Source organism: Micropterus dolomieu, linkage group LG17 (genome assembly GCF_021292245.1).
Source record: "Micropterus dolomieu isolate WLL.071019.BEF.003 ecotype Adirondacks linkage group LG17, ASM2129224v1, whole genome shotgun sequence".
NCBI classification, from domain to species: Eukaryota; Metazoa; Chordata; class Actinopteri; order Centrarchiformes; family Centrarchidae; genus Micropterus; species Micropterus dolomieu.
The window spans coordinates 28346976-28369998 of NC_060166.1; the positions used below are offsets into that span (position 1 = coordinate 28346976).

At 39.6% G+C, this 23023-nt stretch overlaps 3 protein-coding genes and 2 long non-coding RNA genes across 17 annotated transcripts in view; all 5 read left to right on the forward strand.

The window, feature by feature from the left end:
• LOC123986670 overlaps positions 1 to 4582 on the forward strand; it is a 7620-nt gene extending 3038 nt beyond the window's left edge. For 2 of the 10 annotated variants that reach the window (XR_006828928.1, XR_006828929.1), the window contains exons 3-8: positions 757 to 960; positions 1088 to 1450; positions 1562 to 1632; positions 1759 to 1990; positions 2332 to 2577; positions 2909 to 4581. This is a non-coding gene — a long non-coding RNA (uncharacterized LOC123986670). Of the gene's footprint in view, positions 1 to 373; positions 414 to 756; positions 961 to 1087; positions 1451 to 1561; positions 1633 to 1758; positions 1991 to 2331; positions 2578 to 2908 lie in introns of those variants that run through there. The other 8 variants (XR_006828933.1, XR_006828931.1, XR_006828927.1 and 5 more) reach the window with 7 other exon arrangements.
• A 5259-nt stretch (positions 4583 to 9841) lies between these two features.
• aldoca (aldolase C, fructose-bisphosphate, a) lies at positions 9842 to 11739 on the forward strand. Of its 2 annotated transcripts, XM_046073925.1 has the most exons (8): positions 9842 to 9953; positions 10115 to 10326; positions 10440 to 10494; positions 10604 to 10764; positions 10860 to 10943; positions 11041 to 11215; positions 11312 to 11511; positions 11615 to 11739. In XM_046073925.1, exons 1-8 carry the CDS (start codon positions 9842 to 9844, stop codon positions 11705 to 11707), a joined length of 1092 nt encoding a protein of 363 aa, XP_045929881.1. In that variant the 3' UTR covers positions 11708 to 11739. The 2 variants fall into 2 exon arrangements, with proteins under 2 accessions (XP_045929881.1, XP_045929880.1); XM_046073924.1 differs by having other exon boundaries at positions 11312 to 11711.
• Positions 11740 to 14338: 2599 nt separating this feature from the next.
• Positions 14339 to 17338, forward strand: srsf1a (serine and arginine rich splicing factor 1a). Of its 2 annotated transcripts, XM_046073927.1 has the most exons (5): positions 14339 to 14779; positions 15350 to 15528; positions 16309 to 16481; positions 16638 to 16868; positions 17298 to 17338. In XM_046073927.1, the coding sequence occupies exons 1-4, from the start codon at positions 14592 to 14594 to the stop codon at positions 16833 to 16835; spliced, it is 738 nt and encodes a 245-aa protein (XP_045929883.1). In that variant the 5' UTR covers positions 14339 to 14591; the 3' UTR covers positions 16836 to 16868; positions 17298 to 17338. The 2 variants fall into 2 exon arrangements, with proteins under 2 accessions (XP_045929883.1, XP_045929882.1); XM_046073926.1 differs by having other exon boundaries at positions 14340 to 14779; positions 16638 to 17338.
• A 77-nt stretch (positions 17339 to 17415) lies between these two features.
• Positions 17416 to 18249, forward strand: LOC123985930. Its single transcript, XR_006828776.1, has 2 exons — positions 17416 to 17570; positions 17828 to 18249. It is a non-coding gene; the product is annotated as an uncharacterized LOC123985930 (long non-coding RNA).
• Positions 18250 to 18755: 506 nt separating this feature from the next.
• Positions 18756 to 22507, forward strand: dynll2a (dynein, light chain, LC8-type 2a). Of its 2 annotated transcripts, none has more exons than XM_046074742.1 (3): positions 18756 to 18922; positions 19449 to 19601; positions 20581 to 22507. In XM_046074742.1, exons 2-3 carry the CDS (start codon positions 19470 to 19472, stop codon positions 20716 to 20718), a joined length of 270 nt encoding a protein of 89 aa, XP_045930698.1. In that variant the 5' UTR covers positions 18756 to 18922; positions 19449 to 19469; the 3' UTR covers positions 20719 to 22507. The 2 variants fall into 2 exon arrangements, with proteins under 2 accessions (XP_045930698.1, XP_045930697.1); XM_046074741.1 differs by having other exon boundaries at positions 18759 to 18922; positions 19446 to 19601.
• The last annotated feature ends 516 nt before the right edge of the window (positions 22508 to 23023 follow it).

A 23023-nucleotide genomic window follows, 5' to 3' on the forward strand; every position in this document is an offset into this window, starting at 1 on the left:
GAGACCATTTTACACGCCTTCATCTCATCACGCCTGGATTATTGCAACAGCCTTTTCACTTGTTTAACCCAAAAATCTACTGATCGACTCCAGACTGTCCAGAACTCAGCTGCCAGGCTTTTAACCAGAACAAAGAAATATGACCACATCACCCCTATTTTAGCTTCATTACACTGGCTCCCAGTATGTTTTAGAATTGACTCTAAAATTTTATTGATCACTTTTAAAGCTCTTCATGGCCTCTCACCTTGTTATATTTCTGACCTTTTAGTCCCATACGCACCAGCACGTACCTTGAGATCCTCGGGCAGAGGTCTGTTGTCTGTTCCAGAGTCTCGACTGAAAACTAAAGGGGACAGAGCGTTTGCTGTCAGGGCCCCGAGGCTCTGGAACAGCCTGCCCGAGGAAATCAGGTCAGCTGAGTCAGTGAACTCTTTTAAGTCCCTTCTTAAAACATAATTTTATAGGAGAGCCTTTCCCGATCTTATTTGACTTTATTTTATCCCTTTTATTTTATTCTATTTTACTTATTTTATATTTATCTTAAACGTGTATTTTAGTCTTCAATGTTTTCTTGCTTTTATCTTGTATTGTTTTTGTATTATTGTCTTTTGGGTATTATTGTCTTTACACTTGTTAAAGCACTTTGTAACTTGTTTTTTAAAAGTGCTCTACAAATAAAGATTATTATTTATATGAAATGTCTCAAGGTTTTTGTTCTTTTTCGTTTTTAAAATATTTGAATTTACTTTACAGATACACTGGCAAGTGACACCTTCTTCCAGGCGTATCTTATGGTTGGACTTGCAAGGTGGAATGAGGACCGGGCTGTGGCAGCAACAACTGACGAGCAGCAGCCGAATTCGTACAATCATCTTCTCCGTCATGCTGTCAACACTCTTGGAGAGGAGGTTATGGGCAAGAAAATCATCCCTTACATCGGGCCAAGAAAATACACTGGTAGATAACTATTACATTTGTTGTTTTTGGTGACAGTATCACAGATGTACACATACCATTTTAATTCTGAGTTATAACATAATGCCCTAGTATATTCTCTAATTTTCAATGTTTTTATACTTTAAAGGCGAGCTTATCAGAGTTGAATACCTTTAACCGGCAAACTTCTACAGAACTACAAGTTGGCCATTGAGGATGCCGAGACCACATATGTTGGTTTAGAGGTGGATGAAGGTTGCGCTGAACTTGAGGAGTTTTAGGACATCGTTGTTCCCACCTTCGACACAGAACGAACACCTGCTGCCTCCTCTCAAGCATCGGGGTCTGCGGGGTCTGTGGTCCCCCCCATCACCTGTAACATCTGCTATAACCAGCTCCATGTCATCGCTGTCTGTGGTCCCTCCATCACCAGTAACATCTGCTATAACCAGCTCCATGTCATCGCTGTCTGTGGTCCCTCCATCACCAGTAACATCTGCTATAACCAGCTGTGAGTTTTACTAAAGTATTCATAGAGTTTCGGTATAAACTCTAAATGTGTATTTGTCTTACAAAGATGTAAAGATAAATTTAAACTAATAATTAAATTTTTTTTATGTAGCCCCAGTAGACCAGTTGTCAGCGGAAATGGATCTTCTGAAGAGAACATCTGAAGAGACAACTTCACATGATGTAAGGGCCCAGTTCCTTTTTAAATGTACATGTTATTAAACAAAATATGGGTAATGTTGGCTGTGCTCTCGTGTGATCAATTGTATTCATTGCTTCTAAAAGTTCTAAAATGATCTTTTATTTTAGGATTCAGTTGGACCCGACAATAGGACTTGGCAGAGTTTTTGGTTGGCCTCAGAGATCACCGCCTTGCCTTGACTGGAGAAGAATGTGTCAAGATCATAACCCTGTGGTAGGCATTGGGGGAGTACTACAAGAAGAAGACCATTTACCCACCACGTCACCAGACCACCATTAAACGGGGACGATTCAGGACCACCAAGAAGATTTTGGCACCAGGTGTGGAGAGCACCAAAAGGTATGTTAAATTTGATTGCCTAAACATTTTAAATAACTGAAACTGGCTGAAATATCATCTCCAGCTCCAGCTAAGGCCACTAGCCTAACTTAAGACTTCACGTCCAAACTTGTGAGGTTCTGCCCCAAAGTCATTGTGGTGCAATCAATTTTAGTAGCTGATTTAATTACAAACATACAACATAACTATGCACAGATATTACAAATTAACGTCTAGACCACAGAAAACAAAAAAGACAAAAATAAAAAGATAAATTGGACAGTACAAATAACACAAAGAGTAAGGATCACACATTAAAAACAATCTTATATTAATAATATGTATTCTGCTGTAATTTTCAGGTTTTTCATTGGGGCTCATAGTCCTACACAGTGGCCTGACTGCAACAGAGTGGTAGAGGCCGTCTTGACAAGGCTCTGTGTTCTCTATCCAAACGCAGTGTGCTGTGACGGAGTGAGGGTGTCCCACTTTACAATGGTAGCACGTACTTACAAGCACATCCGAGAGTGCATCCTCACCAATGCTAAGGTGATGAGTGAAACCACCATCCAGCTCCCAGAGGTGAATGCTGCAACAGTCACACAGTGGTGAGTAACCCTACATGTATTTGCTTTGAATGATATTTAATGCAGAGCATATTTTGTCCAGTGTTTTCAACTGTTTTGTTTAGCTTTTCATCCATAACATGATTTATATTTCCTAGCATGATGGCTGGCTCAGCAAATGGAATGTTAATCTCAATGAAGTTGCCATTTTTCAGAAGAAATAATAAATGAGTGGTGTAATCAATTTCTATGTGATCACAGATGTGTCATGCTGCTGCATCATAGTCGTGATCACTTTGAAGTTGATCACACCATCTTTTGTATTATCGCTTAAGTAAATATATCAGTAATATCGGTTGTTTTGTTTTCCCAGGTTCAGCAGGCGTTGCAAGTCACAAGAACAAGATATTCTGAAGCAGGGTATCCAAGCACCAGACGCACCCATGGCAGGACCTGAGAACCTTCCTGCAGCAATGCAGAAAGGGCCAACACTGCCAAGGAGGTGAAGCTCAAGGGGAGATCGCAACCTCAGGTCATCTCTCAGGCTCCACCATTACATCAAGCACTTCCTGTCATTGCACCAGCACCACCCGTCTCTTTCCCTTTCATTCTACCATCTGTGCAGCTTCCTACAGTGCCTGGACCCTCACAGGTGATGTTCTTCAACCTCCCATTACCTTCACCCACGCCACCATCAAGTCAGACACAGACATCCAGTCAATCTGTTCCTTATAGCACTCAACAATACAGAAAGGGGAGAGGGAACTGTCAAAAGGAAATATGTAAAAATGACAGATGTCATTCTTTGCAGAAAGTGCAACAAAGAGAGAAAGCCGCCATCACATCTTCAGTACTTTGGGAACTGGTATTGTGAAGAGTCTGAGAGCCAGTCATATGGTGAATGGAGGGCTGTTCTGGAGGAACGAGGCTATAGGGGGGAAAAAAAGCCAGGAAATGACAACCCACCATCTTCTTAAACTTGTTGTTTGTATCTTTAAGTATTTTCTTTCATTTATTTGTTTAATGGCACCACAGAGTAAGTATTAGCTATCACATGTAATTCCAACCAAATACCGTGACTCTCCAGAGAAAACTTCTTATTCAAAAGCTGACTTGTAGGTTAGAACAAAAGCATCCACTGCAGTTTTTGTCATTAACTCCTTCCTTAAGTGGTAAAATCTGTAAATTTCAGAAGTTCTTCTGCGTTCTTCTTCATTGTTTTAAAAATTTACATTAGAGTTTCCAGGAATGATGTGTCTCTGAAATGAATAATGTTTTTGGAAGTATGCTGGTGTGTGTGATGCATCTTGTTTTTTCTGAGAATGTTTTTTTTCGTCTTCACTGCTTGTATCCTCTGCTCTCTGTTCGGGAAAATGTTTCAGGTATATGTTGTAATGTAATTCAGCAGGGTCAACAGATTTTTGTATTCATGATGGGTGTGAAATGGTGTAAATCCGTACCTTGTTATTTATGTGAGAGTACTCTTAAGATGAAAGTTCGATAGTACTCATGTTCCCTGTTTTGGGCAAATGTCAGCTCAGGGATTGATGTTCTCACTTCAGGTGCCGGCATATCTCACGTCTATATATTTGTGGAGGTCTGCATTATTGTGGTGTTCATTTTATCTATCAAACATTGTATTTGATTACATTTTATTGCACTTTTTAGAACAGAATTGAAAGACAGGCATATTGCAAATGGTAATTTAATGGTTTTTGGAGTTAAGTGTACGAATGGCCATGAGAAAGAAACTATACAGACACTTGTGGTCCATGCTTTGATGGTCTATTAGCTGTCAGAGGGCAACAGGGTAAACAGGTGGTGTCCTGAATAAGAAGAGTTTATTTTGGTTAATTTGTTCCTTAAATTATTTGTGTACATAATTTTTTTAATTATTGTTACTTACTTGTTGTTACAATTTTATTATTACTGTTAATTATTAATAATACTAATAATTATTATTGTTTATAATTATATTGTTGAATCTGTTGTAATTAACAATATAAAAATGGTTTGAGTGTTTGTGTTTTCTTTTTTTCTCTTATTCATCTTCCCTTATTTTTAAGCGTTCTTTACAGGTAAAAATAAAGAAACCAATCTTCTTCCTCCATATTATTATTTAGATAAATTGTTACAACAACTAAACTCAATATATTTATACAGCTTAATATCTACACATAAGGTTATGAGCTTAAATGTGTAGATAAATAACGTTAATACTCATGTTTGTCATATTCTTTGTCTTCTTTATCATCCCATAAAGCTCTAGCCTACGTTCTATGTTTGGCTGTGGATTACAAATCATGCCTCTTTCACATTTCTGTTATTTAAGTTGCTACCATATGTATTTTAATGATTTACATTATCTTAAATGAGTTCGGGAGGGGTCGTAATCGATCCGGAGATCTCCGGGTGTATTTCACGCAGCTTATGGTAGCTTTGATAGATGAATGGGCGCCGTCCTCGTTGCGACCTATAGCTTGTAAATCACTCAAGCTTCAACTGCAATGTTCTGTCTCTATATAGCCTACTGTGTGTCAAAGTCACATTTACATGTGAATGGAGCCGAATCAAAGAATGCAGCTGCGAGCGCCAATGATCGGGATCCGAGCGAGTCGCGAAAAACTCAACATTTTCAGAGAAGAACAGACGCAGATGACTTAAGGAATTAAAGTGATGAAAGAATTTGGACTTTGAGATAATTGCGGAAACGCAAACTTGATTTTTACAGCATCAGTTTGAGATCAGAGAGTGTAATTTTATGTACCTGACTACTGGGCGAAATGTTCAACCCACCTGCAACATTTTGTCTTTCCAAGATTTAAAGTTTAAGCTGCACAAAGACTTTTAGGCAGAGAAAAATAAAAAAGTGTCACGGGATCCAAATAAAATAGAGAAATAAATACAGAAATAAATAAATGCTTAATAAATAAATAAGCATCCAATTAAATACACAAAAAATAAAGTAAATAAATAAATGTAGGTAGTAATTAAATTATACAAGGAGACATAAATGTATATATTTTAATTAGTGTCTTTACTTATTCACCTTTTTAATAATTACCTTATTTATTTATTGTCCGTTATAATCTTCAACTTTATTTATTAATTACTTATTTTTTAAATGTATTTATTTATGTGTGTGTTTTAATATTTTTGTCTGTTTTATTCTTCCTTTGTATTTTTTTTACCTTATTTATTTTCACCCATGGTATTTATTTCTGCCTGTCCTTTTTACATTTCTGTATGCATTTCCGCCTCATTATGCAAATGAGGAGGGGCTGTGTCTCAAGGGGTCAACTTCTCTCCTATTGGTGTCAGACAGGAGGAGGAGAGTTAAAAAGACCATGGCGTTCATAGTGTAGCCTACAAGCTACATCAAGATACTGAATATCACTGCAGACTCACCGTTTGACCAATCTGAAAGCCCTTTGAAACACTTGATATCGGCCATCTGGAGGACGACTCTGTCGAGTTTGGTAGCGTTTGAAGAAAGACTTGTGGAGACATAGATGTTAATTTAATTAGCATATTCTGAAAAATATAGAGTGACTGACTTGCAGTTAGGCAAACGGTAGTCACAAATCAGTGGATGTGCTGAAAACATTTCAGCTCTCTGGGACGTATGGATGAATTTCTTAGATTTTTTGAAATTAGGTATGAGAAATGTCTAGAAATTTACATTTCTTGTAATAAGCCACGCCCACTTTGCATTACCGTATTTTATACATCGACTGAGTAGTGACCCGAGATCGTACAAACCGAATTTCGTACAAATCCAGCCAGCGGATTACGAGGTATAAACGTTTTGCAAGTGTAGAGCCCCATAGAGGAAGAATATCCCAGGTCTCTATCTTTCAATGTATCTTTATATTTACACTGGTTCTAAGAGGCTACTCTTCTTTCTCTTGTAGTCTATTCTGCAACATTCTTTCCTTAAAATATTAACATTTTTTCCCTCTCTTACCTGATTGGTTAATATGTTGCTCTCACTCCATTCGCCATTTCTATACATCTATATGTGTGTGTGACATATGTAATGATACGTACATAAATGTAGAGCATTAAAGTTCATTCTTGAACATGAAACACTAGTTTGACAGAAAAAATATCTTGACTCAAGGTCTGCTTCCCTTTTTTTTCAGAGCTTTCAGTTGCATCTTACTGTCTTCCTTAGCTGGTATGCAGTATATACAATATATGACCAGTATATATACAGTAAGTGTGACTACCTGTTACCATGTGACTGAAGCTCCATACTTTAAAATACTGTATGTCACGTGATGGCAAGTGAGCGATCTCCCATGACAGATATGCTCCAGACTCCACCTACTGAGGAAGACAGTGATATGTGGTTGACAGATTCAATAAAAGATAGTAAGTGGATTTTGAGTCAAAGCATTTTTATTTTTGCCAGACTATATAGATGTAGCATATATGGTACAACACATGCCATTTGCAGTTGACAAAACAATCTCTACTCAAGGGCCACTCAACAGCTGTTCTGGAGCTCACTCACGTCCTCACCAGTTGTTCTGAAATTGATGCAGATTTAGACAAATTTAAAAATAATCTGAGCACTTTAAAATCTTCTTGTCCATGTAGGCTTAAACGCTGAGACTGCTTGACAATGTACATTAAGTTACATGTAGTGTAACAAGAACATTGGGTTTGAGAACACATATTAAGACACTCTCTTCCTATCCTTAGCCTTCATCAACAAAATGTGCAAAGAACAAGCCTCCAAAGATGAAACATATCTGACTCTAACAGTCTATTTTAAATGGCTCTGTCAGATCAGAGACACCGGCATTGAGTGAATTAGTCCCCCTGCTGTATTTGCTGTTCGGCACGTAGTGTCTTATTTTAAATCAGTTATCATATGAATCCTGTACCTGGATACCATTACAGCCAACTTTCAGCCTTGGGTCGACCTATTTAAAGGAGCACTCACAAACCCATCGAGGACAACCTTAATAGGACAGAAAATTGAGGACCAGATAAAGTATCATCATTAAATGCTTTTAATTAGGTAACAGAAAAAAAATCGAGTGTCCCAGCGGAGGCAGCCATGTCTAATTGCTGTACTTCTTGCATCTATTTAAATCTGTATCTCCTGAATGGGAGTGCACCGGCTCCTCCTCCCACTACCTCCTGACATTGAATTCCCTCTCAGGCCCATGTCTTAGACAGGTCCACCATGTCTGTGTTGTGGCTGTATAGTGGCAGGCAGTCCAGTGACCCATATCTAGTTTCAGAGGCACACTGACCCACTACAGTGAAGAGAGGAGTCCCCTGAAATGCAGACAAGCCGTCCCACTGAGTCTCAGCAAATAGTAACATTATATAAAAGAACACACAGACAAACATGCAGCTTCCTGAACATAGCTGCAGCGATGCAACATAATTCACCCTCAGCTAATCACAACTAAATTCGAAAGATAGAGATGAGCCGTTTCAGCTCGCATTTAATGTTTTTGTGCTAGCATTTTAAAACAAACATGGTATCATACAGCAAATACAATAAAACAAATCAACACAAATGCAAGCTTTCAAATAGAAGCCTGTATAACATGTGCATGATCCAAAGAGGGGGGAAATAGTTGAACAGTCTTGAAATGATTTAGCTGGCCTCATTTTGATCTAATCTGGGCCATATTACCATATTCATTTACATTGACTGGAACCTGGAAATGATTTCTATTTCTGAAACGTTCCATCATATTCTTTACAGTTTAAAACTCACAAGAAGAAGCCACTGAGTGCATGAATTGCTCTGAGACTAAAAACACCCCTGTGAATTCGAGGGTGAAGACCAAATTATCAGGAGACTTGAAACCTTCCTCTGGGCACATTTTTACTAATTAAAATAAAAATAGCACGCCATGGGGTATGGTTAAATGCTTAAATTAGGTTGCTATAGGGGTAGAGGGTGCTGACAGAATACGTGATTTATTAGTTCATAATCTGGCTGAATATGGAAGGGGACCCAAAATGGTTGAGTTAAAACACTACAGCATGTATGTAAAATTTTATTAAAATAATTTTGGATATGGACATCCAATTAGATGAACACTGCACCTTTAGAAGTACTAGATTGAGTTATTCATTGCAAAGTGCTTAAGTGGCCATATCTACAACACTACATACATATCAGCATGAAAAGCAAGCAGCTGCATGAAAAAATAATCTTCTTTACTTAAATAGAACAATGATTCATCAAAAATCTTCTAAGTTATTTGGGGCAGAGGTGGGTCTACAAGCACCGCCCAGGGGTGTTGGCTTATGAGGTGTGACACACTTGAACTGGATACAAACTAGAGCTGACTGAGAGTCTCCGCCAGTGTTCATCACATCAGTGGACAAGACACATTTGATTTCACTTTCTGTCAGGTAAGAACCTTTACTGCTCATCTCATTCTGTTGGCTTTCCTCAACTGTCTTTTTTAATTTTTAATTAAGGGTTCACTGACTTTAGTCGGTAAATCTAAATGCACCTGTATCAAGCTATTAACTGTTCATTTATGCAGACCTTCATGTTTACTCTAACATGTGAATTTCACCCCTGGAGATAAAAATAAAGAAAAAAGATCTTATCTTTCCTTTATATTTTTGGTGATATTTGGTTAATTGTGACTGGATTAATTCCTATTACCTGCAATCATAGTAAGTTAAAGTAATGAATCATTGTCAGTCAATCAAATTAGCATTGTTAAATAATTGTGGACTTGTGTTTTATAGTTGGCTGGCATACTATCATACTTGCATATGATTAGCTGCGGCTCAGGAGGTAGAGCAGGTTGTCCAATAATCAGAAGATCAGTGGTTCTCATCCAGTCTGCATGTCAAAGTGTGCAATGTTGATATACTGAACCTCAAATTGCTCATCAGTGTGTGAGGGTGAATGTGTCTTGTAGTGTAAAGCGTTTTTAGTGGCTGGAAAACTAGAAAGACACTATACAAAAACAGACCATTTATCAAACACTTGATAGGGTGGTGATGGAGCAGTGGATAAGACACGTCTTTGGTGTGAGAGACCCGGGTTCAGTTCCCCACTGTAACACAACCGCTAATGTGTGCCTCAGCAAGACAGTTAACCCGTAGTTGCGCCAGAGGCATGTGACCTCTGCTATATATATAGCAATTGTAAGTTGCTTTAGATAAAAGCGTCTGCTTAATGTAAGTATGGATGTCTTAACAAACTTCACGGGTGGATAATATTGGGGTTTTTTTGTTGTTGGCAGTGTGTGAATAATACAATCCTAACACACATCTTCTACCAGAGGCTGTAGGACAATCAGTCAAGATGACGCACCAGTTCCCTTCACTCTCCGAGGCGCAGAAGAGGGAACTACATGAGACTGCTCTACGCATAGTTTCTCCAGGGAAGGGCATCCTGGCTGCAGATGAGTCTGTGGGTCTGTAGCACTGCCTCCTTCTTTTCTTTAAACTGTGGGAAACATGTATGCCATTAATTTTGCTCTGAAACAATCACATACATACTGATAAAGACCATCCGGTCCAAAGAGAGCATAGTGTGGATGTTTTTCACATTTCGTATCACACATCTTAATTACAGGCAGCATGGCTAAGCGGCTGGCCCAGGTGGGAGTGGAGAACACAGAGGAGAACCGTAGACAGTACCGGCAGATTCTCTTCAGTGCAGACGACCGCGTCAATGGCTGCATTGGAGGGGTCATCTTCTTTCATGAGACGCTGTACCAGCACTCTGATAACGGTGTACCCTTTGTCAAAATGATTAGGGACAGGGGTATTCTGGTCGGCATCAAGGTGTGGCAGTTTAGTTCCAAATACCAATTGGTTTTTTGATCAGATATGTATTATTATGGCAATGCATTCCGGTCTGGTATTGAACATGATTATCCCTTCTCTATTCTTTACAGGTTGACAAGGGTGTTGTCCCTCTGGCAGGAACCAGTGGAGAAACCACCACACAGGGTCAGACAAAAACAACATTGGTTTATTTAACTTCTGACATCACTCATAACACCAACAGGATCGCATGTTAGAAGACAATTGATAAATCTGTTTTGAACTTCTTCCATAGGTCTAGACGGACTGTCAGAGCGCTGTGCGCAGTATAAAAAGGACGGAGCCGTCTTTGCAAAGTGGCGCTGTGTGCTCAAAATCAGTGACAGCAATCCATCTAAACTGGCTATCACAGAAAATGCAAATGTTCTTGCACGCTACTCCAGTATCTGCCAGCAGGTCAGAATGAAGTACTATCTAGCAATAGCTTGTCTACACATCTTTGTGATATAAATCATCTGTACTGTTCTGTTAATCTGTCCTTTCTCGGCCAGCACGGCATCGTGCCCATCATAGAGCCAGAGATTTTGCCTGATGGAGATCATGACCTAAAACGCAGCCAGTATGTCACTGAGAAGGTGGGGTTTCTTTTTTCTTACATAATGCATGAGTATGGGAGTGTGACAGAGAAGAAGGGAGAATTTACCAAACCACTGTCTCTTTGGTGTATTGCAGGTCCTGGCCGCAGTGTACAAGGCCATGTCGGACCACCATGTGTACCTGGAAGGGACTCTCCTCAAACCCAACATGGTCACTGCTGGTCATAGCTGCCCCACCAAGTACAGCCCGGAGGAGGTTTCCATGGCAACTCTGACCGCCTTGCGCCGCACTGTTCCCCCAGCGGTCACTGGTAAGCAAGACATGTCTGAAGAGAATTTTGCACGCATGCGTATGAAGTTTTGCAGAAACAAAATGAAAGTGAAATTATATGTTCTGTTCCCCACAGGAGTGGCTTTTCTCTCAGGTGGTCAGAGTGAAGAGGAGGCCTCTGTCCACCTGAATGCCATTAACAACTGCCCTCTGCCCAAACCCTGGGTCCTAACATTCTCCTTTGGCCGAGCCCTGCAGGCGTCTGCGCTCAGAGCCTGGAGAGGACATAAAGAGAACGAGAAAGTTGCCACCGAGCAGTTCATCAAGAGAGCAGAGGCATGTCCAACTTTATTTTCTACAGATAAACCGTATGATCTTATCCTTCACTTTACCACTAACCGGTTTTTGTTCGCTTGTTTAATGTCTTCTCTGTCCACAGGCGAACAGTCTGGCATGTCAGGGGAAGTACACTGGGGGTGATAACTATGGCGAGGCTGGCCAGCGCAGCTATGGGTCCTGTCATGCATACTGAGCAGTTTGAGAAGCCCCATTTCGATTAGCATTGTTTTCCTACCATTACCATAACAAGGAGGAATTGTAATGTAGATTATTAGGTCATTTCAGAATTCTGACACTCATGATGATGTTACATGAAAACAAGTGACAGCGTGTTTTCTTGCCTTGACAGATGAGGACAATCAGAACATGACCTTGCATATTATCAATGCATGTATTGAATGAAAGATATTTGCTTTACTTTTGTTGTGGATTTACAGTATGCTCTTGTAACTACAGATTTAAAATCCTGCATGTATTACTTAATATCACACATACTAACTTGCCATGTGCTGTACATAAATTGATGTTTGGCTCCAGAGCAATGAAGTTAGTTTGCATCATAGCAAAGTTAATTAAACACGCACAATTCCCAGCCTATTGCATGGAAGTATCTTAAAGTTGTGCAAAGCTTATCTGTGTGTGAGTGTGTAGTTTAGGTTTATTAGTGACCATGCACATTTCTAAATATTGCACCAGAATTAGCTTCAAGCTAATTTGCATGTGCAATCTCTGGGCAGAAAGCACAATCAGCACAACAGTGACTTGCAGCACAATGTGATTTTGTGTGTGTCATCATTCTGAATAATATTCTCTAATAGTCTGATAAACATAGTTCAAATGTTAAGCCTTAAAATAATAAAGCAGTTGTTAGGTTAAGTCTGGTGTGGACATTTTGTTTCATGTTAAACAAAGGTTATGTGATGTCTTCGGCCAAACGACAGTGAGTCACATACTGACTCACATGAATACTGTTTCCTATATAAGAAACATTAACACTAGATGTAGTAGTGTAACCCAATGCCCACCAACAATTTAACTTTCAAAAGTATTGCAAATATAGTATTGCATATATTATTCCTCTAACACTCCACAAAAATGGTCACATTATCACATGTAATTTTTTCACATATTTGAGCATGTGATAATGGCAATACTGTATGATTAATTTAGACTAAAAGTGGCATTTCACACAGCAAACTTGACTTTTCCTATCCTAATTGCTCCCTTGTCTGCAGTGTGTGGAACAATAAATCACTTGAAAACTTCAAATTCAGATATTCTGGGACAGTTTTTGCATTTCAATCTCATAGTCTGTGTAGTCTTAACACTAACAATGCTGACTTGGCTTTGTTGACATGTTACGTTAAATGATCCACAATGAATTTGCTATAATGTCTGGTATAGAACAATAACTTATGAATAAAATACCTGGGACACCTACTGTGATAAAGGGGTCTATACATATACATATATATACAATAATTTTTATTCAAACTGCATAAACTATATGGAATAGTTCAGGTTGCTATTTTGCAAAAAAAAAACACCATCAATGCAACACTTGCACATACACTATGTACACACAATAATATTTTCCATATATAAATATAATCTTTTTTTTTTTTCCTGGACTGATTATAACCTGTAATTAAGGTTAGCATCAGTTTCAATGAAAATAAACAGTATATTTAAGGAGAATAAAATGTTGTTCTTTTAAACAGATTTCCTTCTTACCACTTTAGAAAACCTGCTGAATTATCAAATTTATTCACAGATCAATTGTGAAATGAAAGACAGAAACAGTCTCAATTTCATGTACCAGATCAAAATGTGTAATTAAACATTGTATGTAGGCTATTTTCAGAACTACAGGTCTACATTATTAGGTGCAACTCTTCCAATCTATTTACACATATTTCTGCTGGACTCAGGTCAATCAAGGTGATTGGTGATGACACAATATTCCAAGTTTGATGAACAGCTGACTTCTGACACACAGTATCAGAACAATTCCTGTGCACCCACCTACCTCAAGTTCATAACACTTGCAAAAAATACTTCCAGCATCCTTCGCACTATGCTCCATCGCACATGTGAACATGTATGCATGCATGCGTATGTGTACCTGCATAATACATCCACCTCCAACATGTACATAATTAATGATAATAATTTTACTCTTGGATCCTTTGCACTCTGCTCACTGCGCTATTTTTCAGTATGTCTATATTGTTTTTGTTTCAGTTTATAGTGTGTATATTTGTGTTCTCTATACTGTAGCCTGTGTCTGAGCAATGTGCAATGCAAAGTCAGATTCCTCCTATGTGTACACATACCTGGCGAATAAAACTGATTCTGAAGTTTTTATTGACCTGCTTTACCTGGGATGTTTTAACCAGTTTTCATCGTTGAGAGATATAACGTTGCCCACCAACATAAATTATGTGTATATTAACATGTGATATTTTAACATTAACATTATATTTTAACAAAACTTGAACCTTTTCTGAAAACACGTATTTTTTGCGTTTGGCCTGTTATGTTTCCTTCAGCAGCATTTGCCCGGGGCTATGGCCCAGGGACTCCAGATGAAACATATAGCTAACATTTTGGTACATTCAGCGCCATGTTTATTAATGTGCCCTGTACCTGTTAATAAAGCAATACATAATAGTTACATAGTTACAATATATCATTACGTCAGTCACATATACATGTTAATACGTTGTTACTACCAAAGAAATGATTTATTATCACTACACCTGGTGAATTGCCGGACTATTTTGTGAGGCGGATGCGTCAGCTCCGGCTGCAGCGTTTCCTGTATTCATGAATACCTCGGTAAAGGAGCGCGGTTCCTGAAGTAAAATAGGAGCAGAGGGCGCTTCATCCAGTGTCTGCCTACCCAATAAATATCCTGCAGATTGCAGAGGGAAACGGCGCGTATTTGATTGATTTCTCCTGTCTGATCGACGATTTGTAAGGCTTTTGGAGTGTAATCTCGGTGTGGCTCCGCCAGCCGTTTAGGATCTTGCAAACAAACGTTAACTCAAGAAGCGCGCTATCTGTTAGCTGCGATGTCGGGTGTTGTGCGAGGCCCTGCTGGAAACAACGACTGCCGAATTTATGTGGGAAACCTTCCTCCTGACATTCGCACAAAGGACGTCGAAGATGTGTTCTACAAATACGGGACAATTCGAGATATCGACCTGAAGAACCGGAGAGGGGGGCCGCCTTTCGCCTTCATTGAATTCGAAGACCCCAGGTGAGGAGCTAACGGTTAGCTAGCTAGCTAGGCCAGAGGCAGCCCCATTGTGTAGCTAACCAACTCGTGTGCTTCAATACTATCCGCGGGCTCAGACTATTTACTGGAGTCCATATACCTTGTTGTCTTAACGAAACGTGGCGCGTGGTCTTTCGCTTTTGACGTTACTTGTTCTTCATAATACAGGTTTTAACTCATGCACGTAAAAAAAGATAACGCTTTTGTGCTTGCACTGCGGTAATAATTGTAACGTTATGTCCACGTAACTGTTACTCAACACCTGCTCTGCCTTGTATAAATACGTTAACTCACTGCACTCACACAGCGATTAGGTTTGTTAGTGGGACTAGAAACAAATTATGCTTCTCTGTAAACAAATTGAAGGCAAAATAACGTTACTCATCTTGCGTACACGTCTGCAAGGCGGATTAACCAAACGTAACGTTAAACCAGATGCAAGATACCCGCTAACATGGCTGACGCCGTCCGTGACTGCCCTTTCTCTGCATGTGTGTCACAAATCGCTGCCCTTCGTGTGTTAATGTTAAAATTGTGCCGTGGTGTTAACAGAGACGCCGATGATGCAGTCTATGGGCGTGATGGTTATGACTACGACGGCTATAGACTGCGTGTGGAGTTTCCTCGGAGCGGCAGGGGCTCAAGAGGCGGCTTCGGTGGGATCGGTGGAGCTCCCAGAGGCAGATATGGGCCCCCGTCCAGGCGCTCCGAGTACAGGGTCATTGTTTCGGGTAAGTATGCAAACTTGTCAGGCTCTTATTTGGTTGTTAAACAGGAAGGTTGTTATAGATGCCTAACCCCTGGGCTGCTGGCTTAAGTAGTGTTTTGCTGTACACGTCTTTCTTGTGTATCTTTGAGAGTTGATTAACTTGGAACAAAGTTTTGAGCTCCGGTTTGTTGTGTTGTGTTTGGGGAGCCCCACATAGAGGACTGTAATATATTTTAGATAATGGATCATGCATGCAAATATACATTAAGGATTTTATTTTATTTTTTTAAACGCTTGGGTCACGGTTCGTTTTGACCATCACAGTTACTTTGGACAAATGCAAGTAGTCCAGCTAAATTGGATGCATGTATTGAAACTGGATTTGGCTGGGAATTTATGCAGGAAACCACTGAAAAGTGCAAAGGAATAGGATATTATGAGTGGGATAGAAGTGGCAACAAATTGTTATTTTGGTCTTTTATTTATTTTCAAAAATGAATATTACTGCTTATATAAACCAGTGTGTCCGTACATCATAATGAATGAGTTATTAATCATGCACACACAAGATTAGTGTTAAATTATTTTACTGTCTTCACACTAAACCAGTTTACATCTCTACTTTTACCTGTATTGGACCTCAACAATTAAAAGCTCCAGTATCACTTAGTCCTACAGCTACAATTTGGGTAACACATTAGTTGTGTAGCTCCAACAAATGTTGACTTTTTTTCCCCCAACATTCAACAAAGCTGGTTCACCACATCTACATTACTAATATAACTGGGGTCATGTGTTTCAGGACTTCCTCAGAGCGGCAGCTGGCAAGACCTGAAGGACCACATGCGTGAAGCAGGCGACGTGTGCTACGCTGATGTTTTCAGAGATGGAACCGGAGTTGTAGAATTTGTGCGCAAAGAAGACATGACCTATGCTGTTCGAAAGCTGGACAACACCAAATTCCGCTCACATGAGGTATGTGTACTGATTTGATTGACTGTCATGGATAATGTTTCTTTGCTGTGTCGAGGTGAGTAACTGAGCACACCTGGCCCTCGTTTCTATCTAGGGCATTTCCACCATAGCAAGGAATGTTGTCTTTTCAATGTCAAGTTCTCTTGTGTCCGCCAGGGTGAGACTGCTTACATTCGTGTGAAATTAGACGGTCCCCGCAGCCCAAGTTACGGAAGATCACGCTCCCGAAGCCGTGGCAGCCGGAGCAGGAGCCGCAGTCGGAGCGCCAGCCGCAGCCGCAGCAATTCCCGTGGTCGTGGCAGAGGATCGCCCCGCTACTCGCCTCGTCACAGCCGCTCTCGCTCCCGTTCCTAAACCTTTCTACCACCGATGTTTTGCCCTTTTGATGTATACCCTCCTGTTTTTACCTCTTATGAGTTTCTCCAGATGTCAGCAATTGATTTTTAATTTTCGCATTTCATGTCCCGATGTCCTTGTGGATGATCTTGGTATGTAGATGTACCCCTCTCCCCTCCTTCACCCTTTTCCCCCACCCTCTCCACTGCTTTGCCCTTTTTTTTTGTTGTTTTCTCCCTCTCTCTCCTTCTTTCTGTCCTCTCAATTTTTGCAACAATAGAAATTGTGCCGTGTCGAACTTCAAAAATGTTGAGTTGTTATAACCTGCACTCAATGTTTTTGAAAGTGTGGGAAAATTGAGTTTTGTTTTTGTTTTGTTTTTTTCGTTTTTTAAAAGCTTCTCTCATTGGTTATGTGGGTGGGCTGTTTGGACGGGTAGCCCGATGCTTAACTGTATTTTACCCTTGTGTCTTCCTTTAGACATCTGAAGCGAAGGATTAAAGTGATTTGGAATAAAACCATTGTGGAGCACATTTCATTTGTATGGTCAGGATAGGACATCTAATTGAGGAGCAATCAGGTCGAGGCAATGGTACGCTTCATATTCCATAAATTGAACGTTTTGATAGGTTTCCATATCATGCATGTCATATTTAACAAAGCCATATGTGCTGTACTTTGTTATAGATAAAATTTTTAACTTGCTACTCTGGCTTGTGACAGAATATGCAGTCCTAGATCAAGTGTTGTGATGTAAGTGTAACATCTTTGCTGTCAAATGTAAGAAATCTGAGTCACTACTTTGTTGCAAAAGCGTCCCACTTTTTACTTAAATGTCCTCATTGGTTAAAATGTTTAACTTCAGGGAGTGATAGTTTTTGTGCTCAGTGGCATTCTGTTTTTTTTTTTTTTTTTTCTGACATGAGTGCTCAAAATGGAAAAGTTAGGCCCAAAAATCTTGACATTTTATTCTAACAGTTTGCCTCTGATTTTCTTCCTGGTATTTCAAGGTTTTGATTGGAGGAGTGGCTCAGTGGATCCCAATCCTTGGAGCTGGATGAGTGGATCGATTAGGGAAGGGATAGGCAAGGATGGATGCTCGGAACGGGATCAGTTTTCCAGGATTCAAATGAGTTGAATTCAGAACTAATTAACGGGAGTCCCAGAGCAACTTTTTTTCCCCCTATTAGGCCCCTCCATGCCTATTTAAAGTTTTTCAGTGGTAATGGCTTTATTTTACAAGAAAACGAAACTGAGGACCAGGAAGTTGGATCAAAGGATGGAGTCGTAGATGCCTGGTATGAAGGAATTATAAATTTGGGAGGTTGGGAGGGGGTTTCATGTGGGAGTAGTTTGTATGTTTTATTTTATTATGCTTAATCTGACTTTTTTTTTCTCTTAGCATTTTCAATAAAACATTTTCAAACAAGGACACTTGGTTTGTTGTTATTTCACATGACTGATGCTTTTATAAATTATTATAAACATTGTTTCCTTTTGTGTAACTAAACCTATAGCCCAGTACATACTGCTATGTGGATTTGAGTTATTATAAATCATATTTGTAAAGAAGCCAGTAGAGCAAGAAATAAGGCTGTTATTGGTCTATAAAAGCCATGGTTCAGCTGTAGATATGACAGAAAATATACTCCAACATAATACAACTGCATATGTTCAGTGTTCACAGCTCCAGTGTGTGTCAGCTGTGACGGGGACTGTTTAAAAACCCCTGTACACAGCCAAATGATACCTGCCCACAACCAAGGTCTCGTTTCCTTTTAGCCCACAGTCGGTGGTGTATACTGTGAATGATGCATTGTGGGATGAAATAAGATGCTGGCAGACAGGAGCTGGAGAAAAACGCTTGCAACACGCGGGGAGGCTGCGGCTCAGCCAATGGCAGCGTGCGGCATGCAGCAGAGGGGCGGGGAGCTGTCGGAGCAGCACAGCAGAGAGCCAGCCTACCTACATGCTTATTGTGTAAATCTTTAAAAAGCAATTAGCTGCAGCATCATCTAAAACCTTACCCCCTCTCCCCCCTTGACTGGGTGAAATACATATTTTTTTAGGGGGGAAAGAAGTGTTTTCAGGCGGCTCAAGAAAAGGTGAGTTGCAGATTTTCCTGAAAAGATTGACTTGCATGTCTTGACAATATTTCTGATTCGAGTTTCTCTTGTGGTGGTGAGCTTTTACTGTATGTGTTAATTCATTTCGACTGATTAGACATGTAGACTGTATTTGCAAGGATAACAGCAGGCGTATTGTGCCCAGAGCAGATCATTACCTACATACATTTTGATACTTTTTGTTTCCCGATGCAGCTGCTGCTTTTATCGGAAAGTGATTTTGCCAAGTAATTTAACTCCACCTGTATCAAGTTTCGCAGCCAATCTATGCAACGCTCAAGTCATCGTGCAGTTAAGAATATAGATGGAAATACACGAGCGCAAGTTGTGCTTATGAATCAGTGCAAACGATGTAAAAACGCGGTGCCAAACGGACAATCTTCTGCGTATGATTGATGTTTTGCGATGATCCGGCTGGCCTAAACCATCCCCATCACCACGTGCGGTGTTAATTTTCAGTGCAGTACGTCTGAGTGAACGTGCTCCTTTTTTTCTTCCTCAGCAGGCATCATCACCATCCTGAGCCATGACTGACAGGAAAGCTGTGATCAAGAACGCGGACATGTCCGAGGACATGCAGCAAGACGCGGTGGACTGTGCCACCCAGGCCATGGAGAAGTACAACATAGAGAAGGACATCGCAGCCTACATCAAGAAGGTGAGACAGGACGGGCGCGGGGATGGATCCAAGTGGAGCTCTGCGAGCTTACATCACTGGCACATGATCTGCAAATTCAGAGCCTTTTTTATTCTCACATCTATTTTTGGTCAGTGTGGAGAAGAGGCTCTTATGTTCAGGGCCGCCAGGATTGTTTTTATTAGGCCTACTGAGGTCAAGAGTCCACAGCCCCCACACACACACCCAAAAACCATGTTTACAAAATGTTTACCAAAAGAGATCTCCACATTGTTTTATGTACACCGATTTCTCAGCAACATAAGGGTCTCAGTTAGCCAATAAAACAATATTTGTATAGCACCTTTTAATACATAATGCTAGCCAAAGTGCTTTACATGTGACTGACACTCAAATAAGACAAATATCAATGTAAAACAATTGCAGACAAATGCACCCAAAATATAAAAATGATTGAATTGGATTATAAAAGCAAAAAAATCAAATAATAGATTTAAAAACATTTTAATCAAGAAAAGTTGTAAAAAAAAAAGGTCTTTGGGATCCTTTTTAATTAGCAATTTCCCCTGGGATACAAATGTATCTTATTTATTTATTGCCTAAAAGTAATAGCACTCAAACTCATATGGAGTAGAGCTGAAATGATCAAGGAATGAATTGGTTAGTTAATGAACAAAATATCATCAACTTTTTTTGATAATTGATTAATCGTTTAAGTCATTTTCTAATCAAAATACCAAATGTCTGCTGGTTCCAGCTTCTCAAATGTGAGGATTTGATGCTTCTTTTTGTCATATATGATAGTAAACTTAATACAATCTTTGGGTTGGTTGAATAAAACAAGCAGTTGGGAGACTTCACCGTGGGCTCTGGGACATATTATACCTGAAATATGTAGCTGAGGTCTTCGTAGTGATATGTAAGCCAGGGTTTGTAGATGGCAGCCGTTGGATATGCATATTGATTTGGCGCTCACTAATCTTCTTTTGAACTTTTTCAGGAATTTGATAAGAAGTATAACCCCACCTGGCACTGCATCGTCGGGAGGAACTTCGGCAGCTACGTCACCCACGAGACAAAGCATTTCATTTACTTCTACTTGGGCCAAGTGGCCATATTGCTCTTCAAGTCTGGCTGAGATGTTTCTGATGGGTATTGTGGAGTTCTTCTCCCTGAACCTAAATCGGAAATGCACTGGTGGCTGATGTCTCCCATACACTAATAACGACATACCATAATGATGCAAAACCGGCCGTGCGCAATTGCATGGACTATACACTATTTAATATGTATGTTACAGTAAGTTTACTTTTCATTTGAGCGCAACTGAAGTAGTTTTTTTAATGCTGTTTAAATTCTAGGTTGTAAAAGATTTCAACGTGGCCCTTGATTGTATAGTAAAGGAAAGCTGTAGAATGTAGTGGTGCATCTGCTTTCCTTCACAAGTCGCATTGCCAGGCCCTGTTATGAGACTCCATCTGTTGGTGTAGAGGGTAAAATCATATTGCGTGCACCAGTTTAACAATTCATTATCAAGACTTAAACGTGAGCTTGTGAAAAGAAGTTGGTTAATGGGGCAAAATAGTCAAATGGGTTACTTCACAGCCTCCTGTGGTCTCCAGGAGAACATACAGCATGAGTTCACTTTATCACTGCTATCTTACTTAATTTAAATGCGTTATGTTGGCTGTAGGTGCAAATACAAAACTTAACGTTTTCAATTTAGATTTCAAATAAAATCCCCAACAGATGTGAAATGTTAGCAGCCGCTTTTTGGAAGAAAAAAAAGAGGTCACAACATCCAACACACTTGATATTTTGGAACCAACACACGCCAGTGCAAGCATTTCCGGGGACGTTTAGTTTGTTAGCTCTTACAATTACACTGTGAAGGACAATAGAACAAACAGAGCTAACATTCACACACACAGACCTTAGCCTGTAATGTCCGAGTTAAACACTACAGACTGGTTACCAAAATCTCCCAACTCACCTACCTATATTTCAGTCTTATAATCCTGTGTTTCTGCATGTTTGGAGGAGGATAATTTCTTTTAACTGTTATCAAACACAAACAAAATCTCATCTTGCAGCTAAATAATTTATTTAACTTTTGAGTATGTAGATATTGGACTGAGGCTATGTGTGTCTTGTCCCAGTAATTGCTATTAAGCAGCATTAGGATGGTGATTTAGATAAAAAAAACAAAAAAAAACATCTGCAGTCAACTCTACCAAGGCTACCAACACCCCTGTGTTTCAGATGGTTGTGTCGTGTTGTGTGGCTTGTGATACCTTCAGGTTGCATTACCCCCAACCTTTTTATTGTTTGCATTGCCAGTGTACTGCCAGAAATGCAGAAAAGACAAAGCATTCGGTGGAGTTGGGACTTCTTAAAGCAACTGCAAGCAGGCGTATCTCTTGTCTAGCGCATTGATTTAGAGTTTTCATTTTATCATGTCAGTATAATTAGTTTGAAATGGCAATGCACAATGTTTGGATTCTGATTAAATGTGTTCTTTGGTATGACAGATTGGAGGGATTTAATCTACGGAGTTGGATAACACCACACGTTTCTCGCTGTGCGTGAAGACTGAATGTTTACTCAGTTTTTCTCTCCCATAATCCAACAACGGGCGAAATGTGTATCTCAAGTGTTAGCTTGGCTAGACATTGTTTTTGTGGGGAAGTCTTCCTAACTATTGTCAATGTAAACTGATTAAGTATTGTTTTCCTCTGGCATGTATTTTTGCTGTGTATATGTAGGAGCCGTTCCGATGCTGTTAAATTTGCACAAAACGTGTGCCTGTCATTGCTCTCAACTGTAACCGGCTTGAGTACAATTTCACTTCATTAGAGTTATCCAGTAGGTTGCTACAGAACCAAAATATAAACATGATAAAATAAAAAGGAATTGTTGACTTATTACACTGTGGCCTTTTATTTTGTCACTGCCCCATTTTTGTTGCTGAAAACATTCATTGATTGGTTGGGACAGAAAAAAAATCTACATAAACACTTGAGAATTAATTATTCACTTAAAGGAAATAGTTCTAAATACGCTTATTGTCCCTCAAACCAAGATTTAGAAGAAAAGATTGGGATTACTCTTGTGTGCAGTTAAGTTGGAGACCATTTCAGACCAAGTTAGGCTGTAACAGCTAGACTGTTAGTGTACTGAACTGAGCGAGGTTGCGCTTTATATTGCCCTTGTCATTTGTAAAGGAAAATGGTTGAGATAGACTGATTCTAGCTTCTCCAATGTCAGAATTCTCTCCATGCAAATCAAATTGGTTTGAGGTTTTGATTGTTTCTCAGACAAAACAAGCAATTTAAAGAAGGCACCTTGGACTTTTTAGCAATTTATTGCTATTTTCTGACATTTTAGTTATTAATGAAGTTGCTAAATTCAAAATTAAAATACTGTTAGTTGCATCTCCTCTC